This window comes from Ursus maritimus, unplaced genomic scaffold (assembly GCF_017311325.1).
Source record: "Ursus maritimus isolate PB19 unplaced genomic scaffold, ASM1731132v1 scaffold_30, whole genome shotgun sequence".
Classification (NCBI taxonomy): Eukaryota; Metazoa; Chordata; class Mammalia; order Carnivora; family Ursidae; genus Ursus; species Ursus maritimus.
The window spans coordinates 19,189,756-19,212,276 of NW_024425564.1; the positions used below are offsets into that span (position 1 = coordinate 19,189,756).

Below are 22,521 nucleotides of genomic sequence, written 5' to 3' on the forward strand. Positions count from 1 at the left end.
TGTTCCTCTGTGAATACAGGTGGCGTTGAATTAACAGCTGATTTTGCTTTTATTTAGTTAAATCAATTCAGGCCTTTTAATGTGATCGTTAAAGAGACACGTTTACGTGTTGATTGGATCATCCTTACTAGCGATGACCTCTTCGCCTTTGCTACCTCGCGCCTAGGGTGCCTCCAAGAATTCTCTGTACTTGAAACCTACGCGAAGCCGGGGCAACGCCTCCCTGGAGAGGGAGGGTGAAAGAAGGGGGCGGGCCTATTTAAATACAGGCGAGACGACTCTCTTCTATTGGCTGCCAGCCTGTCTGTTACCCAAGAGGGCAGGGACTCTCGGGGGCTGGAGTGCGGTACCTGAGCGAGACGCGCACCAGAAAGCCCACGTTGGCCTCTGCGGGGAGCGCAGCGCCGAGAGGCGGGAGACTGCGAATTCCCGCGCCGTCGCCGCGGTCACTGCTCGGCGCGCGGGTCCTGTCCCCTCCCGTACCCTCTGCGAGCGGTGTTTGCGGGGCAGCCAGAAGCCTCTAAACGGAAAGCAAGATCCTTGTCGCCTCCGCTTGGGGGTTAGAGCGGCGCGCGGAGATTCTGAGGGGGAGCGACAGTGCCCGAGCGCCGAGGCGCGCGGAGTTTGTGAGCGGGAAGGAAGTTAAGCCTCGCGGAGAAGATTGGCGTCTCGGGACGCCGTGTCGCCACAGCCTCGGCCCCACGGCGGAGTAAACTTCGCGGCGGCCGTGCGAGCCAAGGAGAGGCGTGCGCGGGGATGATGCCGGGCATCTCCCCCAGCTGGTGAGTCGCCCCGCCGCCGCGGCTCCCACTCAGCCGCCCGGGAGGGCGCGGGACAGCGCACGTGCGCGGGCAGCAAGGCCCGAGAGTGACCGGGCCGTGACCCGCCCAGGGGCAAGGGCGCCGGCTGCAGCGCAGCCCAGACTCGGACGCACCTGGCCTGGACCTTGCGCCTCTAGAGACCTGAGTCGGAGTGTGGGGCTCCCCTCCAAGTGGTTCTCCGGGTGATCTCCCCCTTCGCCTCCCCTCCAGCCTAGGCAACTAGGGCCGCCCCAGAGGACGATGAGAGATAAGGACTGAGGGCCAGGAAGGGGAAGCGAGCCCGCCGAGAGGTGGCGGGGGCTGCTCACGCCAAGGGCCACAGCGGCCGCGCTCCGGCCTCGCTCCGCCGCTCTACGCCTCGCGGGGCCCGCGGGGCCAGCCCGGCCGGGCGGGGATGCTGGGGCGGAGGGCGCAGTGGCTGTGCTGGTGGTGGGGGCTGCTGTGCAGCTGCTGCGGGCCCCCGCCGCTGCGGCCGTCCCTGCCCGCAGCCGCCGCTGCCGCGGGCGGGGGGACGCTGCTGGGGGACGGCGGGAGCCCGGGCCACGCGGAGCCGCCGCCGCCGCCGCCGCAGTCCTCTTCCTCCGGCTTCCTCTACCGGCGGCTCAAGACGCACGAGAAGCGCGAGATGCAGAAGGAGATTCTCTCCGTGCTTGGGCTCCCGCACCGGCCCCGACCCCTGCACGGCCTCCAGCAGCCGCAGCCTGCTGCCCTCCCGCAGCAACAGCCTCGCGGGGAGCCTCCTCCCGGGCGGCTAAAATCTGCGCCCCTCTTCATGCTGGATCTGTATAACGCCCTGGCCTCCGACGACGACGAGGACTGGGCGTCGGATGAGGAGAGGCGGCAGCACGGGCCCCGCGAACGGGTCAGCTCGACCCAGCCCCGGCAGCCGCCCCCCGGCGCGGCGCCCCCGGTCAACAGCAAGAGCCTCCTGGCCGCGGGACCCGGCGGCGGCGCGTCCCCACTGACCAGCGCGCAGGACAGCGCCTTCCTCAACGACGCGGACATGGTCATGAGCTTTGTGAACCTGGGTAAGGATCTGGGGTAGCGTAACGACGAAAACACTCTCCCCTTAACGGTCTCCCGGGCCCCGGGGAGGGAGGCGAGAGGGTGCGGGAGCCCCTGGCACGCGGGGCCCGGCTGGAGCGGCGGGGACGCGAGGGCAGGCGGGCTGTGCTGCTGCCACCTGCGCGGCGGTGGGCTGCACGTGACTTCCCCGCGCCGCGGGCGGGGCTGCGCGCTGGGGCTGCGGGAGGCTGCGGGCGGCCTGGGGCGCGCCAGGGCATGGGGCTCTCGGACTGCAGCGTCCGAGCGAACTCCGCGCTTTTTCCAGTAATGCCGGGGCCAGGTTAACTCGATTTTAGCAGAAAAGCCCCGCCCGAGTGTAGCCAGTTGGGAAGAAGAAGGCTCTTCAACACTCTTTCCCCTCCTGATTTCTTTTGCACCCTTAAAGCTCTGAATGCCAGTTTTTCCCACCGGGACTTTTATGGAATCTGATAGCAACTGAGAACTTTGGAAACTTGACGTGATGGTGCTAAGTGGTATCCACGGAATCGGGGGAGGAGGGTTGCAGAGGAAGGTGCCCAAAGGACCTCGGAAGGCATGCCAGACGGGGTTCGCGCGGGTTTGGGACGGGATCCCCAGCCCAGTTGGGGTAACCCATCCAGGATCCTAGTTCACATGCCTTTGGCGGGTGCCCCTAAAGGCTGAACTTCTGATCACTGCTGTCCGAGCCCTTTGAGCAGAGAAAGGGTGCGGGTTAGGGGCCGGGGTTGGGCGCTGAGCTGGGCTGAACTGGTTGCCAGGCAACAGAATGGAAATTCAAGGGCGGCTAAATCGGGCTCCGCCACAAATGTTCTGTGGCAAACCCGGACGGAGTCACATAGCCTTTTTTCCCCCGAGTTTTCTCATCTGTAAATAAGAACGGTGTAAGGAAGACTTTTTTTTTTTTTTCTCCAGGATCAGTGCCTCTGATTTGTGCTACTCTTCATTCATAAACTGACTCGGCTTAGCGTATACAAAGGGATGTAGGGGGTACTTTCTTTCTCCGCGGGGAGAAATGGGGGCGCCGTAGCCACGCCAGGGGTGGGTCTCCGCCGACTTCCTTTCCTGTGTGAGACGCGTGGCCCTGCCCAGGCCCCGAACTGGGTTACCAGACACTTGTCAAAGCCACGTCAAAGATGTCTGACATTTGACATTACTTCAATGATTACCACGTATAGTAGTTAAGCGAGTTCTTTACAGATGTATCTATGAGATGATTCTCAACTCTTCTGGGCTTTGGGGGAGGGAAGGAGTGGGGGCCCAAGAGGGAGGTCCGATTGGCATCCAACTGGTGCAGAAATCCTCCTGGGAAATTCATGAAACAGAATCTCACAGGGAGTGGAGGCTCAAGGCCTGCCAATCTTGCTACTTGCAGTTCCAGGAGTTCTGATTGGATAAGAATTTGCACCATTTATTGGAACCAAATCCAAGCTTGAGGCACCTCCAGGAAGCATTCTAAGGACTCTCACTGCAGTCAATAAAGTTTGCGGGGGAGGGGCAGCGCAGAGGGCCAGCGCTCTTCCTCACTCTAGCTTCCTCGCACTGCTTCTGGCTTAGTGAATTCCACCTCTTGCCATCCCCGTCCCCTGTTTCCTGACAGCCTTGGGGAGATGTTTTATTGCCTCTTGTTGTAGTCCCAAGCTGGACAAAATGGAGGACGAATGGTGCTTCTGGCTCTTTCAAGGAGAGTCATTTACAGTCTCCAGAGAACAGTGCCTGGGCTTAGACCACGGTTCTAACCTTGGCTGTCCATTAGCATCACCTGGGGACACTTAAAGAACTAAGGGATGCTGGGACTGCTCCTCAGAGCAATTAAGTCAGAGTCTTTGAGGGTGGGCTCTGGCATTTTTTTTAAGTGTCTTTGGTTTTTCTAATGTGCCACATGGTCAAGAAGCACTGGCATGATCCCGACATCTGAAAGAAATCAGATCATCCCAGTAAGAGATCAATGCTTCCTTATGTTCGTGGCTCCCAAACGTTGCTGCACATGAGACTCACCTGGTGGCTTTTAAAAACCCAGATGTGGAGGCGATAGCTCCGTATCAATGAAATCAGAATGTGTGGGGTGGAAGCCACGTATCCGTAGTTTTAGAGATTCATCAAGTGAATCCGGTGTTTGGGAACCCCTGCCTGAGGTGGTATTTGAAATTGTGAGAGTCGGCTTGAGGCAAAGTTTGTGAAAATGGTGACATTTACTGTGCTTAATGACCTCTAAATTCTCCACGTTCCTTGCTTGTCTGACCTTTCTTGGTCTGCAGGTACACATTGGTTCTGAGTCACGCTGCTTGAAGCTGGTTGTCCGCTAATCCTGGTAAGGTGATGGTTTCACTTACATTTTTCATGAGGGGAACTTCAAGGTGCAAAAAAACAACACCGACAAATTTCCAAGAGAATTCAACAGGAATGTCATCTTGGGCCTGGGACAGGCAGATGTGCAAGTGGAAGAGATTCCTGGGTAGGAAACTCTGCCCCAAGCCCCCCCCCGCCGTCATAGCACTGGGCTTTCTGACTATGAGCTGTCACTGACTGTGGGTCCAGCCCTGGACTCCACATGGGCAGTTAGGGGGGAAACCTTCAGGTAAGTAGAATCCAAGTCACAAGTCATGCCACCTGCCAGTCCAGCAATGCTCTTTAATCTTAATCCAGTTAGCAGGAGGAAAGAGGATTTCAGAATGAGAGGCTAAACTGTGTGATAAATCTGATTATCCTAGCTCTGAGCCTCAGGACAGTTCATTTGAAGAAAATAATTGCTTAGTTAGCAATGTGGATTGTCTAAAGGTGTGGGGAGAATTCTGCAGTTTCCACCTCCATGGCATGTTAGCGGCTTCATACCTGACTCATTTAAAAACCTGCAGAAAGATACATGTTTTCAAGTACTTTTACACCTAGTGAGTTAGATCAATAAACTGGAAGTATAAGAGAAAGGGATACGTAGTTGTAAACCTCTTTTTCTCCCCCCCTGGAAAGGAGGAATAGTTTACTCATGAAATACATTTAAAACACGCTGAGCCCTCTCAGCCGGAGTGGCTATGAGGAAGTATGAATCAACAGAATTCAGTTTCTCCCACATATCCCAAATGCTGGTCATTCGACCAGCTCACTATTGTGGATGTTGACTGTTTGAAACTCTCTCTGGGTGAATAGGCTGGAGATGTGTAACCTTCTTTGAACTAACAGGCTGGTGCCCAGGGTGCCTGGCTGAGCCGGTGCATTCAACCAGGGCCCCAGATGCCATTTTCTACTTGTTTTCTAATGCTAAAAATGTCTTGGCAGTCTAATAAGCAGGCCTGCCAATTTGGTGACCTTGGAGGAGTATCCTGAAATATCCTTTAGGTCTTAAAATTCACCACCTTAGAAAAGCCTTCTCTCACGCCTCTATAGAAAAGACTGCTGTCCCCACCCACTTCTTTACCGTCACAGAATGGCGCTTATTCCCTTGGTTGTGCTTATTACAAAGAATATATATATATATATATAATTTTTTTTCCTTTCTTTAAAATTTGCTTACTCACTTGTCACCCTGCTGGGAGGCACCCGTGGGTACCTCAAAAGGCAACCAGGCTTTATCCACCATTGAAACCTAAGTCTTAATATCCATGCTGAGCACATGGAAGATGCTTAATAAAGATTGAATTAATGAAAAGAAAGACCTATCCTTCATGTAAAATTCATATTTCCCTAGTCTGGAAGGCCTGATCACTTAGAAATGGCATACCTGATTTCTAGTAAGTCAAAGACATTTAGGACATAGAGGTTAATGGTATCCTAAGTATATCATAATGCTTTATTAATACACTTGGTTCTTTCTATTTGTTACCCATATGTATATTTCTAATGTGCATCACATTTGAGAGTAGTGCAAAGTTTTCTTTAAATCTCTGCATTTCAGACTTCATTTATTTTGAATTAATGAGGTGTTGATCTCTAGATGCTAGGGTAAAAAAAATAAAAAACTCAAAATATGCTCAGAAAAGGGAATCAGTATGTATTAGTACAAGTAACAAGAAACTTATTGTACCAAAAATACTGGCAATCTTCTGAACAAAATTACCCTTGGGAAACATAAATTAGAAGAAAAATGGAATACTCCCCACTTGTATTTGTAACCAGATACACTGTACTGTCTTTTTCTCATAAACATAGGATCAGTGGTACTATTTTTCATGGAGGCTGCCTGTGCTATGAAGATTTTTGTTAGCAGAAAATAAATCCCTGCCTGTAAGCTACTCACAGCAAATATAATTTGGAGAATTTGGTTTCAAGAGTGTGGTTCAAAAGAGCAGTAGATGTTCTAAAGAAATTTCAAATATTAAATGTGAAATTCAGTGGTATTTCAACAACAAAAAAAAATTGTACAAAGTGTTCTTAAACTCAGATCAAAGGGCAAGCAGATATCATTGTTTAGACCTCAGATGGTGTTTCCTCTGGTTGTCCTTCTAAGAATGGGTATAAATCCTTTTTAAATGTGCTGAATCATGCTTAGTTCCTCTACTTAAGAGCTTACCTCCGATTAGCATGGAGAGAGGATTCCTCTGATAGAAAAAAAAAAAAAAAGTGTGGGGGGAAGGAAGCAGGACAACAAGGTTCCGCACTTTATTCAGCATGTCTTCGCTGTTTTCAGAGTTGAGCGACCTTAAATGTTGGATTTCAGAGTAACATTTTACTTGAATATGGGGGTGGGTGGGTGCATGCTGGGCGTCAGAAGTGGTTAGCAGACTCTGGAAGATGACAGCCCTGTCATCATGCCTCACCCTTTGTTGAAGGAACTGAGTTAGAAAAGGAACACGAAGAGGGTAACATTTCTTGGATGATTCACCAGCGTCCTCTAATTTTTTCACAACTCTGTCCTTCACTCTCTGCCTCCTGTCTTGTATTTGAAAATGAATTATTCCATAGAATGCTTTTTCCTTAATATAAAGCCAGTACAGCTTTCTCCGTTTTTCTTTTGTGAGCCGCTTCCTGGTTTTCCCCTCTCCTCTTGTTCGAATTTCAGTCACATCATATTCTTTGTTGCTTTCAGCAGTGGGAAGGAACGCAAGCAATAGAGAATTTAATCAGATGATTGTGTTCCTGACTAGAAGCTTCTATAAATACCCAAGTAAAAGGAGTAGAAATCAATATAGAAACTCTCTGAGAGATGAACAATCCAGAGTCCTCATGTATGCAAACAGCTATTACACATTAACCTCTCTGTCCTCACCCTCCTTGTGGCCATGGCCTAACCCAACCAAGCGCCAGGCAACATGGCTGCCTTGGCCTCAGGGTGTCACCCAGGGCCCGGTGTGGGGCACAGTTGCCAACTTGTGTTCCTCACAAAAAAGCTGATGCCTCCTTTCTCTGTCATCATGACAGCTCAGCTGCTTTTATTCAAGTGCATCTCTCCTCTTAAAACACCCTGGCTGGCTGTGCTCCCTTTAAACTCTTGCCCTCTGGAAACTGGTAAGCCAGAAAATGGCTCCATCTTACCTAGAACATAGGAAAGTGGTGACAATTATATCAAGAAGAAGGAAAACCATTCTCCCTGTCATGAAAACTAGACTCACTAGAGAACCTGGCCATCACCCTTCTCAAGTTTTTGGGAGTGCCAGAAACTCTCAGAACTCAGTTGTACCTGCTCGTCTTCCACTGGAAGCATCAGAAATAAGAAACTGTAGTTCACTGAAGTTGGCTGGATTTTTTGTTCAGTTACTAGTGTTTTGAAAATACTGTCCTCAGGCGCCTGGCTGGTTCAGTCAGTTAAGCATCTGCCTTTGGCTCAGGTCATGATCCCAGGGTCCTGGAACCAAGCCCTGCATTGGGCTCCCTGCTCAGCGGGGAGTCTGCTTCTCCCTCTACCCCTCCTCCCTGCTTATGGTCTCTCTCAAGTAAATAAAATCTTTAGAAAAAAAAAATTCTCTAATTTTGTTTCTACTGTAAATATATAGTATTTCAGGCCTTAATGTATGAAGTGAGACTCTGGAGCTGGCTGGAGACATGGCTCCCTTCTGTAACATTGTTTATCTGGGGAAACATGCCCAAGCAACCGATACTCCATTTTATTTATTTATTTTTTATTATTTTTTAAAGATTTTATTTATTTGACAGATAGAGACAGCAAGCGAGAGAGGGAACACAAGCAGGGGGAGTGGGAGAGGAAGAAGCAGGCTTATAGCAGAGGAGCCTGATGTGGGGCTCGATCCCAGAACGCGGGGATCACGCCCTGAGCTGAAGGCAGACGCTTAACCGCTGTGCCACCCAGGTGCCCTGATACTCCATTTTAAAGCAGGGCTTTCACTATCATTAATAGGAAGTTTGGGAGTATTGGTAAATTTGTTATCCATAGATCATAGGATTTACAGCTTTAAAGGTTTTTGCATATCATCTAATCACTTATGTTTGTAGTTAAATTTGTTTGATTTATTCAGGACTGTTTCCTCTTCACTGCTGTTATATCTTAAGGCTGAGGGACGACCACAAAGAGGTCCTAATGTACCAGAGGAATAGGACCATAGAGCCATTGGTCAGGCAGGAGTGGATAATTAAGGAGAAATTACAAAAGCATGCAAGAGGACTGCCCTTGGCGAGAGGAAGCCCAGATCTGGAATTTTGTGGGTTTTCTCTTTGTGGGTAGCATTCTCTCCTAGAACTCTGCTTTTGGAAAAGAAAAAGCCGTGCATATCTAAAAATATCCCCTTGTTTGGCATGCCGAAGCACTGCAGACCCCAAAGGATTGTTCTCTGCTCTGAAAGTGAGTTGAAAACCAGGTTGCTGTGAGTGGCATTGTTTCACTGATGTCTGCAGGCACGGGTTCTCTTCCTGCCCTTCCCGTGTCCATTATTAAAATGATTGGGTCCATAATAGGAATGATATCTAAATGACATCAGGTAATTCCTTGATGGGTCCCCACGGTCTTGTTATCTCTAATCCAGTCCCCGATGACTGAGTAGAAGACTCCCCTTCAAACATTTTTGTAGAATGAGGTTCTGGTTCCGAGTGGGAGAGCCTTCCTGACTTTCAGGTTCCTGGGCATACGCCCTTGATTACTGATCCTGCTGGATAGGTTGGGATTGTCCTAGGCCTGAAATGTCCTTGCTTCGTATTGCTGATTTTATGTTCAGATTGTTTTCTCATCATCAGAGAGCTCAGTGGGGGTGGGGTGGGTGAGTGCAGTGGCCTTACTGCAGGCAGAAAACAGCGTCTCCAGAGCAGAGCCAAGCCCTGAGCCTTCTACACACTGAACTTTGATATCTGCCTCGATCCTTATTATGAGTCTCCTGCCATTTACCCTTTTCACCTTGTCCAGAATGTGACTTCCAGCCTCAGACATCTGTGTGTGTTGATTGTTGTTCCTGTGTTTACAGTCTTGTTGGTTTCCTGTACATGAACATGGGCTGGCAAAAAATTCTGATTCCGTCTATCAGCAGGGCATGAACTAACCATATCATTGGTGTGTGCTGTTTTATGTGCTGATTAGGTTGAGAGATTTTTATAATTGGGCTTGCTTAAATCCCTGAGACCAGTTATTTTCTCTCCCCTCTTTCGAATCTATGAATTACATTTAGATATTCTAAAGACAGAGCTTTGTAAACTTACAAACTTAGGGACTAAAAGTTTTACTTGACTTTTTTTCCAGATTTTATTTGAACACTCCCATGTCAGAGTAAGTTAACAGACAAGCTGTGCATTAAAAAAAAAAAAAAAAAAAAAAAAAAAACCTTAAATTTTTTTTAGAGCACTTTTAGGTCTATAGCATAATTGAATGGAAAGTCCAAAGATTTCCCATATACTCCCTGCCCCCATAACCATAGCCTCGGTTGCTATCAACATCCCACCCCTGAGTGGTACATTTGTTATACTTGACAAACCTACCTTGATCCCTTGAGTTCATTGTTCACCTTAGGGTTCACTCTTGATGTCCTGTGTTCGGACTGATGTAGAGAGACGTAAATCCCATCATTACAGGATCACGCAGAGTCCTTTCACTGCCCTAAAACTCCTCTGTGGAGAAGCTGTTCATGTCACCAGAAAAACAAATCAATGGGAATATGAAAATTCAAAATAGGCAGAGTTTGTGGGGAGAAACATAAATGCCTTTGATGAATAACGTTTTGTTTCTGTGGTCTTACCGCATTGGTATATAAATAAGTAATTTCGATGGACTCTGTGGACCTGATTTTGTGCTTCTATGTATTGACCCCAAATCCATTAGAAATCCCTCCCCCACCTTTTTTTTTTTTTTAAGTCTGGGAGTTTAAAAATCTTTTTTCCTCCACATACTTTCATTGAGGTGTCTGTCACCATAGTACCTAGACAATCCCTTAGGCAGAGATATGAGCGATTAAATTTCTCCCTGGCTTGTGCCCTGTTTGATCCATGCTCTGCAGGATTTGGGGGAGTCAAAGAAGCCTGAAGAATGAACGAGAATTATAGGAATTCTGTGCTTGTAAATTATTGAAATTTGGGGGGTGGTTAGGGAAGGGATGAAATGTTTTTCCTTTCTTTCTGAAAACATAAGAACTTAGTGTGCCTTTGGATTGAGAAACTCACAAAAATATGTTTTACTAGCCCTAGAAGCAGGATCAGGGGACCTTAAAAGGTTTCCTCAGAAGAGACTGTTTAGATCAGATTAACACTAAATTAATAGAGACCTCATAAATCCAGAGGTCCTTGAAAGTGATGTATAGATTAGGCTTATTTGCTTTGAACTGTTTTCTATGAGATAGGGCTACACATATTAATGGTAAATAAAAAAATAACGTAACTCTAAAAGATTGCTATTGAACAAATAGCAATTCATTTGAGGTGTTTTGGGAACTTGGTAGGCATTTTATTTTATTTTTACAAGCATTGTATGGGTGAGACACTTCGTAAATTCTCAATTCTCCTCCTGCAACTCTTCATTTTAGTGGGGTGTTTTCTCTGAATTCTAGCTAAATCCCCCCCCCTCCTCTCCCTCCCACAAGGACACCTCTCAAAAAGAGGGGAGATTTTGGGGCCATGGTGGTATCAGTGGGCTTGAGAAATTTAGCTTTGGTGCATAACCTCTGACTTAGGATGTGCTGTGGTTTAAGTACCCCGCTGGTAAGACAGAAGCTTGCTTGAGCCCTAAGTGAAATGATACCACAGGGTAGGATCAAGACTCAGGGTAAGTAGTAGTGAAGAGGACATAGGTTCCTCAGCCAAAGACCTTTGGAGAGTTGCATTTCTCCCAGGGGGCCATGGAACAGGCCTTCGCGTTCTTATGGGGTCTGTGTAGGGTGGAATCTGCTAATACCAGCTTTGGGAACTGCTCCCACAAATCCGGCACCTTGGTTATTTCATTTGCTTAATTGAGGGTGTTTGACACCTGTTGTCACAGGTGCACATTTGTGTCCTCATTACAGGATGTGGACTCCAACATAGCTTCAGGGATGTAGGTGGTCCCTGGTGGAGGTTGGTTTCCCTCTTTCTCTTTTGCTTTTCCGTTTTCTTCCCATTAGTAAGTTTAGCAGCTCCACTGCATTTATTTCCTTTCTTATCTGTTCTTTTCTCATAGTGTTGGTGCCTTTGGTTGGTCATTGGCCTAACACAGCCGACTGTACGCCATCTCCATGGTATCTGGTGGTTTTATGCCACCAAAATGACTCATTGGCCCCTAGAATGATTAAGTTGCTGGTTTTCTTGACGGTCCTAGATAGGTGCTTATGGCCAATTCAATATGGAATTGAGGAAAGAGTGCATGATTAAGATTTAGGAAGCTCGAATTGATGCTCTGGTCTTAGTGCTATCCCTTTTCATGATATCTTGGTCAAGTCACTTAAGTGACTTTCTTGGTCTCTTTCCTCGTAAAATATCATTCCTCATTTGTAAAATGTGAGCACATCAGCCAGATCAGCATTTCGCAAAGAGTGTTTCACGGAACACTACTTTTCTAAAATGTTCTGTAGAAGGAGATCATGGAGAAAATCTTTTCTATTCTCTTCCCCTCTGAGACACAAGTCAATCAGCGTATTAAAGCTCTGACAGGCCCAGCGGTGAAGTCTGCTGATTCGTTTTAAGAGAGTTTTCTTTGAATTTACTTTTGCTCTGTAATCACTTTTTACGTCAGCCTCAGGCGCCTCTGCACCCAGATCCACTCCTGACCCTTCCCCTGGTCATCTTGGTGGAGCCGGGGGGGACCCCAGGCGGCTGTTGCATTTCGAGCTGTCACTTGCTCTTCTGTGACTCCAGCTCTCTCTGGATGGGCTGACGTATTCCACCTGCCGCTGGTGGCCTGAGGGCTGTCCTTCCTGAGGGTAGAAGTGGCTTCCTGTTGCTGGGTTGTCTCACCATAATCTGGCTGCTTGGCTCTGTCACAGCTACCTACACCACCAGTTCGTGCATTATTTTTCCTCTGTTGTAAACGTTTTGCAGGGATTTCGCTTTCCCTACTTGGACCCTTGACTGCTATGACGTCTTAATTCAGTGGCATGCAGAGAGACTCCAAGCTAGAGAGAGTCAGAACTCAGTGCTGGGAGTGTTCCCTGTTGTGTTTCTCTGAGTGATTCTTTGTTTTCGTAAACAGCTTTCTTGAGGTATAATTGACAAAATGAGCTGCTAATTATCAAGTGTACAATTTCATGAGTGTTGACATAGACCTGTGTCTACGAAACCATCCCCACAGTCAAGATAGTGAACATATATCCTGAGCTATTCTTCTAGACAGTTGACTGTGCCAGGGAATGCAATAATCCTAACACACAGGAACTTCAGTGAAAATTCCCATTTTTCATGGATGACGTTGCTCTTCATGCATCCATCTCACAAGCCTTGAACATCCTTAAGAAAGGAATTTGCTGAAGATGTTTGGGAATGGTTATCTTGGAACCGAGAACCATGGGGTCAAGCCTTCCTGGGGTCAAGCTTGCTTTCTGCAGCTGTGATTGGCTTTTATCCTGTATCTCACCTCCCATATTTATTTTAGGAGATAATAGTAAAAATAGGTAAATAATCTTTTCTAATTTTGAGACTGAGCATGTAGGGGTACTTTTGGGTTGTTAGTGAGCCTGATGACATCTTGTTTCTAAATACTCAAGTTTAAAAGATCTGATCCTTCTGGAAAACATCACAAAGTTGCTTTCCTGTGTTTCTGTTTTAAATTCTGGAATTTAGGTAGGGCACAAGTCCAAGAAATTTATGAAAGTAGACTCCAATTTACCCCCAACTTTCCCCCCTATGCTCATCCTTCTCCAAATGTTCTGTAATCTTAAGTGGAAACTGCATTTTTTTTTTTTGCAAGAAAACATAAGTATTGTATTTCTTTGTGGTCTTTGCCTGGAAGAATGACTGATGTCACTTATTATCCTATTATCTCAACAAGGCAAAAACGGAGACTTTTATAGCTGCAAACTCATAGATTGTAAGATAGGGGAGAATTTATTGAGAGTTGCAATTATATTCCTTTTTTTATAATAATATTTTTTTATTATGATATTCCTAATAGCTCCGGTCATGTAATGAAACAGCTTCATGAAGTTACCTGACCATGCCCTAACTCCAGGCCAGGGGGAGCTTCTCTTGCCTTTCCACCCACTTTCTCCTTTCCCTTGACTTCTATCCCTGGCACTCTGCTGTCCCAGGTCTTCATCTTGCTCTCCATAAGACTTTGTCACTTTGAGACCCCCCCCCCAAAAGGACTGTACAACCAAAAGGTGAAAAAATTCTCTCCTTCTGGAATGCTGCTTGCTCCCTCTTGGCTTTTTTTCTATCCTTCCTACTCCTGCTGTATTGGGGGACATTTCCTGAAAAGCAGCAAAAGACTGAGAAGGGTTGGCATGTGGCACGAGAGCTACACACGGGGCTCAGATAGCCATGGGGTTTAGGGGGCCGGGAGCACACCAGGCACAAGACTCAGGAGATGACGTGTGGCCACTGGGCACGATGACAGGCAGGAGCCCAGCTTAAAAGTGCCCGGCCACAGAGGCGTGGTGGCCTGGCGGTTGAGTGCGCCATGGTGACGGGGAGCCCAGCAGCTGGTGTAGTCAGAGGGCCAGAAGTCAGCCACGGGGATGTCTGTCCGTGCTGAGCACCTGTGCATGTGCTCCCTTCTCTTCCTCCGCCCTGTGTATTGGGAGTGTGGTCCAGGCGCGATATGGCTCTGGAACCGTTTGGGGCGTGCTGCTTAAGCTGCCTTTGCACAAGAACTGGTTTTGGTTTAGTTTTGCTTTGTTTTTAATTTCTGTGGACCTATACTTCTGTAAAATCCACCAGAAATGAGCTACTAGAAAAGCGAAATGAAAAAATAAAAAAAACCAAACCAAAACAAAAGCAAACCCAAATCCATACAAAATCAAGCCTTAATCTTTAGTTATTGGATTCCACTGGTGTGAAATAAATCGCTGTCAAAGTGAACAGCCTCCGCTTCTGTACTTGTTGTGGGCTGGTGACGGTGGATCAGTACAGACCTAGTGAGTTTCTTTTTCTTTCTTTTTCTCTTTTTAAAGATTTTATTTATTTATTCAAGAGAGTATGTGCGGTTGCACAATTGGGGGAGCAGTAGAGGCAGAAGGAGAAGCAGACTCCCCACTGAGCGGAGAGTCTGATGCCGGCTTGATCCCAGGACACTGGGATCATGACCTGAGCTGAAGGCAGATGCCTAACTGACTGAGCCACCCAGATGTCCCAGACCTATCCTGTTTCTAGCGAGCAGCTTCTTGGACCTCGCTGACCCCAGGCATTTGGTGTGGGAATCTACCAGGGTCTGCGGAGCCAGGGAGCTAGGCACCTGGGTGCGGCTTTAATCTCCACCCTCCTCCCACATCCAGCCAATTGCCAGGCTTGCTGTTTCTGCTTCTGAGATCTCTCACTCCCACCAGTTTTCTCCATTCTTTCCCCAAGTTCCCTGCACGAGGTCACTGTGATGTTGGCCTAGACTTCTGTGCCGTCTTCTCTGTGGCTAACCCACCCTTGCATCTCTGCCAGCTCGTCTTTCCGTAGCTCGTCTTTCTGTTCCCCCTCTTCCCTCCCTTCCCTGGGTCCTCACGTCGTGCTGAATAAAGCCCACCTGCCACTCTGATGCCTACCCTTTCCAGCTTTACCTGCTGCGCTCATCTCTGTATGGGCCATCCTTCCGCTAACCAACTGCTGTGTGATTTCCTCCTTCTCCTGGCCTTTTTCTCCGGATTTTTAGCTTTATGTTGTACAACTGCCCATTTCCACATTCTCAATTCTGTCCTTCAAACCCTGGTTCGAATGCCATCTTACCATGGTAGCCTTTCTGACATCAGCTGACCTGCATGCTGTGACTCTTTGGAAGAACGTTCGGTACCTTCCTTAGTGCCCAGAACCACAGAGCAGCTTGCTAACTTCAGATGCGTGTTTGTAGATGAACTCCGTATGGCTTATAGGAAGGATTTGGGAACCTTGAATTCCATTGTTGGCTCAGATTTGGGCAAATCACCTTCAGCACCAACTTCTGTGCTTCTTTATTGGGTAATATTTTATTCATCTTGACACCTCCGACCCCAACTAGCTAACTTGGTGCCTTGACATTCCTTGATCCTGGGTGCATGAAGGTCAGTTTGTTCAAAATAAAATTGGCATGTCTTCTTTCTTTCTCTCATCACTAATTACATCAAACATCTGATTGAGAGAATTATAAACTGTGAATGCTGTGCAGATAGGAGAAATGCTCTTTAACTTTTCACAAAAGTGGTTCTAAAAAGGGACCTTACCTTGCCGTCTCCTTTCAGGGTTTATGTTCTGTGACTTTCTAGATGGTTTAGGAAAAAAAAAAAAACCCTCAGGAAGAAGAAATATTCTTTTCCTTCTTTCTGATGTCATTATGACTTTAATAAGTATTAATAGGAGTCAGAAGGAATGAGTCTAAATTTAAATTTCCTGGTTGTGCCACGCAGAAAGCTTGCATGCAAGGAGGCACGATTCCTGCAGGTGCCGACACAAAATACTTATCTTGTCAGCCTCTGCTTTAGGCTCGATGGCTCGGCTTACATCGGGAAGGTGTTAGACACTCTGTTTACGTAAGGGCTGAGGGGGTGACATAATGTCTATTGAAGCAAACTCACTTAGCTGCCCACGAGGCAACAGGGAACATTTAAAACCCAAAGACAGATCAAAGCCATGGGCAGGGTTGAGATACCCCTGCCCAGGAGCAGACAGGTCTGGCCAGGGAGAGGGTGGTCTCTTGGTTGGTTGCCCGAACAGACGTGCATTATTGCCTCACTGTATGTCCAGAGCATTGGTGAAATGAATCAGGCAGAATTCAACTCTGAGCAGTCGATCCAGAGAGACTGCCTAAGTGGGCACAAGTATGTCCAAATAGGTTGGAAAAAATGTCAAATTAGAGTCAGCACATACAAGATGTGATGTTTCTCTTTTTATAGACTGTTATAAAAGTTGTTTAAAATTAAACAGCTCTTCAGGACTTAAATTATGTGTAATGAGACAGGTAGGTCCTGGAACAGAAAACACCCCCCCTCCCCCGTCCACCATCCCACTTAAATTTTGCTCTCCCTACCAGAGTATGCAAGATATAAACACTTTCATTTCCAGGATATATATTAGCCTTAGGATGAGAGGAGATCTATTAGCCTGAGGGAGAAAGACAGAGTTGATACAGGCCATTAAAGTAGCAGATCCAGTTCTCCACCTTTTATTTGATGAACTGCAAGAGTGTAGCCAAGAGGAATATGAAATAACTTCAGGTTTCTATTTGTAAAGTGGTGAGCTTGTGTATTTTATAATTTTAAGATATAAACGTAGAGGAAGGTGTTATACAGTATATACTCTGTTTACCTGACTCCCACCCAATTAGGCTGTTTTTATTTTTTCTCAGCCTTAAAGAAGTAGTGATGACAAATAGAGATTGTATATATTTAAGGTATCAAATCATGATGATTTGACAAAAGTAAGTGTGAAATGATCACCACAATCAAGCTAATGAACCAACTGTTATGTTCTATAGTGACCATTTTCTGCGTGTGTGTGTGTGTGTGTGTGTGTTAAGAACACTTGATATCTACCTTTCTGGCACATTTCAGGTATACAGCACAGTATTAACCGTAGTCACCATGCTGTCCTTTAATCTCTAGAACTCACCATGTGTAACATATCTTGTACCCTTTGACCAACATCGTCCCATTTCCCTGCCCCCCCCCCCCAAGCCCCTGCAACTACCACTCTCCTCTTGGCCTGAGTTTGACTTCTTTTATTTTTATTTAAATTCAATTAGCCAACTTATAGTAAGTACATCATTACTTTCAGGTGTAGTGTTCAATAATTATCAGTTGTGGGTAACACCCAGTGCTCATCACCCAATTACCGTATCCCCCCATCCTCCTGAGTTTGACTATTTTAGATTACATATATAAGTGGTATCATGTAGTATTTGTCTTTCTGTGACTTCTTTCACTAGCATGATGTCCTCCAGGCTCATCTGTGGTGTGCCAGGGTTTCCTTTTTTAAGGCTGGATAATACCCTACTGCCTACACCACATTCCTTTTACTGGTCATCTGTCCACAGATACTTAGATTGTTTCCATATCTTGACTGGTCTTTTTTTTGGGGGGGGAGGGCTCTGTTTAGGAATAAGTAATAGTGTAAAATGTTGCAGTATTCAGGGCTTAGAAGGTTAAGGTATCTTGGCTACTGTAATATCTGTCCTCTCACTTTTTTCCCATTTGGCCAGCTCTTGTTAGAGTCACAATTCATCTTGTGTTTGTAGCACGTCACCTAACTTGTATTCTCTCGGTGTGGGATGACATGAGACACTCTTTTCTGAAGCAAGTGGTCATCCCTTGGACTTTTTCTCCCCCACCTGTGTTTTCAGGGCGGTAGAAATGCTCATTCTCATGCACTTTAGATTTTTGTGACCCTTCTGGTGCTCGGGGCCTGGCTCAGAGCAAGCCGAACTCAGAATTGAAACGTCTCCTGAAGTTCCACCTTGCATCACTCAAACCACAGAGACAACTGGGATAGCCCTGTTAACACTACAAAAATAAAAGATGTCATTCGCTGGAGTGAGGGATTTATTTCCATGATTCTCTAAGGTCAGCTACGGTACATGCTTTTTCCTCCTGGGCAGCGAGCATGTTTTACCAAACTCTTACCTAAGTGCTTGTCATTTACAGTCCCACAGTGAATTCTCGGCCTCCTCCATGTTGATTTCAGCGAATATTTCGATTTGCTTCTACACCTTTTTTGAGCAAGCAAATTCCAAGTTGCAGTTCATCTTTTAATTTTTTTTTTTTTAAAGATTTTTATTTATTTATTTGACAGACAGCCAGCGAGAGAGGGAACACAGGCAGGGGGAGCGGGAGAGGAAGAAGCAGGCTCCCAGCGGGGGAGCCTGATGTGGGGCTTAATCCCAGAATGCAGGGATCACGCCCTGAGCCAAAGGCGGATGTTTAATGACTGAGCCACCCAGGCACCCCGCCATCTTTTAATTTTTGCCAATACTTTGTGAAAACGTTCAAACAGAAAAGTTGAAAGATTTTACAGTGACTATGTACCCCCCACAGGATGCAAAAAAGATCTGCTTATAAAAGGATCCCGTATAGCCCATGAAGACAAAGTATATAGGTTCTCTTGTCACATCCTTTCAAATTCTGGAAGACAGAGTGACAGTGTGCCTCTGAGGCACTGGGTCACCTACTCTGACGAAAGAGTTCCTTAAACCCAGGGGGAGTGTCTTCAGTGTAGAAGTGACAGATTTAGTTTGGTTGTCCAGTATGTTTATGGAGCTCTTTCAAGGCATCAGGCTAAGCACTGGCTCTACTAGGGAGAGGAGACGTGCACTTGCTGCCTCCAGAGAAAGAGGCAGACATATGGACACCTAACCCTGACCCCAAACAGAATATGGTGATGCCTGGGATAGAGCTAAAAGCAGAATATTATGGGTGTACCAAGGAGGATGTGATTACTTTATGGGGGAACATGACATTCAGGCTGAGTGTAGAGAGAAGAAGAGTTGGCTTTCTGCTGGTGGATGTGGAAGGCACGGGCATTCCTGCCTGAGGAAGCTATGGGGGTGATGGTGGCGGGGCGTATTTTGTGAGGTCTGAGGTGCTGGATCCGAGGGTAAGTGGGCCTGAAGGTGGTATGGGAGGACTCAAGTGGTAGAGGAGGTGGAAAAAGTAAGCTTAGACCCAACCGTGAGGAATACTGAAGCAAGTCTGAGGAGTTAGGACTTTATTTTGTAGGCAGTGAAGAGCTATTTACAACTTCTCAGTAAGGCTGTGGAATGGCTGATGTGTGCTTAGGAAGATATTTCTGGTAGCAGTGTGGAAGGGGCTGGAAATGGGGAGACCAGCTAGGACACTTTTGCCATTGTCTGGGTAGACCCCCCCCCTCATTTAATCTGTATCTGCAGCATCTGAGGGGCTTTTTGAAATTTTAAAAGGATTTTGCATTTTTTCCTTCCTTCAGTTAAGTTTAGAATGTTTAATAAAGAAGGGAAATTAGGTGACAAATTCATGAATAGCACCTAAGAGATTATAACTTGTGGAAAAAGTGCTACTTCCAGTAACTAAAAACTGAAACGTGGTGATTTAAATAGACATTTAAATAGACTTAACCTGGTCTTCCTGGAACTCTCTTACAATTAAAAACAGCAGTTTGTGAGCTTAGAATTGTGGTCAAGCTGCAGAGAATGTTTCCATTTTTGAAACTAATTGGCTCAAGAGGAGACTTGAGAGTAGTGAACTAAGCGTTGTTCACAGGCTGCTCAGCCCAGCTGGACTGACCAGATTGAAATTCAGCTTCATTTCCCACCTGGTTGGTCTCCATTCCATTGGCCAACCCACCCCTGTAACAGGTAGCATGAAAGAGAGGTGTCTTCTGGGGCTGGGAATTAGCCAGTGTCAATTCAAGTAGATGACACGCTCTTCTTCTTTCTACTTCCCTAATTCATCACATGAGGACCTCCTCCTAAGAATTTTTATTCACAGTGCACAGTTGACAAATGACAAAACGTCATTACCTCCATACGCAAAACGCAGGACAACCATGTGCATGAGAGATGGGTTAGAGATGTGACCATGGCCGGCGTGGGTATTTGTGGTAGGTGAGATTCTGGCCACCGTAGCATTTGCCTTTGGTGTTTGCCTATGGATATGCTGTTACCTTGCCTGGCAGAAGGGAATGGAGGTTCCTGAATAGCTGACCTTCAACGAGGGAGATGGTCCTGGATGATTAGTCACAGGGGCCCTTAAAAACTGAAGAGGAAGGCAGCAGAGGCAGAGAGATGTAGTGGAAGAAGAGGCAGGTTCAGGATGCAGTAGGGACTCATCCCTCTGTTGCTGGCTTTGAAGATGGAGGAAGGAGCCTCAGGCCAAGGGCTGCAGTGTCCTGGGCCCTCAGCCCACAGCCAGCAAGGAAATGCGGACACCCGCTCTACGACTGCAAGGAACGGAATTCTGCCAACCTGAATGAGCGAAGAAACAGAGTCTCCCCTAGAGCTTCCAGAAAGAAAAGCACTTCTGCCGACACTTTGGTTTGAGTTGGGTGAGACCCATGTCGGACTTCTGACCTATACAACTATGGTGGTCTTAAGCTGCTAAGTTTGTGGTCATTTGTGAAGGCAACAATAAAGAATGAATATGGTGTTACGTGTATAGAGGGCTTTGATACCGTTCTTGTTCCCTTGGAAATCCCTTCAGTTGGCAATTGGATGGTGGCACTCTGGAGGATTGCACAGTAGTTGCTGGAATGGGCTTTTTTCCCTTAGTGGGGCAGCGTTAGGTCAGTGCCTTCTCTGTGCTCCAGTCTTGTCACCTGCAAAAACAGGGCATAACAATTGCATTTAGTTCTTAGGGTGGTTGTGAGGATTCATTGAGCTGCTACATGTAACAAGTGTAGCACAGTGCTTAGTACATTTTAAATGCTGTTATAAGCTATTGGATTTGTTTGCAATAAGGGACCATTACAGAAAGTCTTTATGTTCTTTACCTGTCATACAACTTAACACATCCTCTTATGTTAAGGATAGGAAACCATAAAAAAACAACAACAACACCCAACTGGGAGACTTCAGGCAGTAAATATTCTGGAATGAGCGTATATATGATGTGAACTTGAAGTAATATTTGAGAGAAATTTATAAAGCTAACTCACTATGCCAGTGCAGGGTGAAATAAAATGGGATTTTGGGGGCTATACCAATTCTGGGGACCACCAATACCTTATGAATTAGCTTAGTGCCTATGGTGAGCTTCTGAGTGGGTGGAGATGTTTGCCATTATTAAGCCTACCCAAACCGAATGATTAAGATTCCCCGTCGATGTCCGAATCATCAGCATGTACTGAGGAATGTTCCAGTTCTGTAGGCCTATAATTTTGAAATTCCGCAGTCTCATAATTTCCATAGTCTTAGAATTTTCTTGCACCCATTGATGGTCCTAGTCCCTGGGGTTGCAAGTGTGCTGCTGTGTTATGATGATGTCCTAATGCTGTATCCAGAGAATGAGCCTGTTGATGTAGGGGTTTCCATTTTTTTCATTGAGCCAAATCAGAAATCCTAGTAAAACAGGAAAAATCTCTAGTACCACCACTTTGAATTCCCACATTAATGCCACCGGTTTTCTGGCCTTCAGTGTAACAAGAGCTTACAACTTTCCTGTAGATACTCCTTGCCTACTGTGTGTTTCGTCTACCAGAGGCAACCACTAATGAGCCACTGTACTTCCACTGGGGAGCGGCAGGCATAGGGGTTTCATGTTGTTGATACGCTTTTCAGAATATGAAGCTATGCTTAGGTCAGATTGCCAGTATTAGGAAAATTCAGGGGTTTTTCCCCCCCCGTCTTGTGTTTTATGAATATAGAGGTGTTATAAATGATTGTGTTTTCATATTCTTTGGTCAGTAGGAATCTCAGAACTACTTCTATTTATTGTATGGTATTTATTTTCCTATATGAACCTCACTGTCTTGCCCTTTCCTCCTTTTATTCCTATTTCCATATCTGCTTGATGTTCATTCTGTCAAATCATTTTTCTGTAAATTGTCTCAGGTCTGTTTTTTAAGAGCTAGGGAGAAACAAATTACTGCTCAAGATCAGTAATAAATTGTCCAGGAAACCATTGCCTGTTGTCATGGGAGCCAGTAGTTCCTACTCCTATTCTGTGGCCGTGCCTTTGGGACTCTTCTCTAAAGAAATGGCTGACACCCTGTTATGTCACCGTGAGTGTAGGGCTGCAGTGTTTTGCCAAGCAGTTATGTGTCACACACAGTCCTCAGGGCAGATGGGACAACGGGACATTGCCTGGTTGATTAACTTTGAAGGCAGGGTTGACTTGACATTAAACTTTAAGCGTGGCAGGTGGATAAGGGACATCAGGATCGTTTGAGGAACTTACTTAAAATGCACAATCCTGGGCTTCCCTCTCGGAGGTTTTGATTTACTATGTCTGCTGTGGGACCAAGGAATCTGCATGTTAAGAAGCATCCTAAATTGTTTTTAATCAAGTGGTTCATGGACCAGACTTTGAGCAGCAGGGCCTCACAGGGTGGGTTGGATTTAAAGAGACAAGGGGTGCTGCCCCTCAGGTGATAGAACTAGCCGAAGGAAAGGCACAACTCATGGTCATAGGCCAGGGTGGGTGACAGGAGGGGTATTCACACGTGTGAATACCGTGAATGCTGAGGGCATTTTTCCTACTGTCCGTGCCACCTGTATATCCATCCATTTAAACACCAGAGTCCCTAT

The 22,521-nt window shown here is 46.4% G+C and overlaps 1 protein-coding gene across 1 annotated transcript in view; it reads left to right on the forward strand.

Moving 5' to 3' along the window:
- Positions 1-1,215: 1,215 nt before the first annotated feature.
- BMP6 (bone morphogenetic protein 6) overlaps positions 1,216-22,521 on the forward strand; it is a 148,002-nt gene continuing 126,696 nt past the window's right edge. The window contains exon 1 of the mRNA XM_040645033.1: positions 1,216-1,849. Coding sequence (XP_040500967.1) covers positions 1,216-1,849 — 634 coding nt within the window. The remainder of the gene's footprint in view (positions 1,850-22,521) is intronic.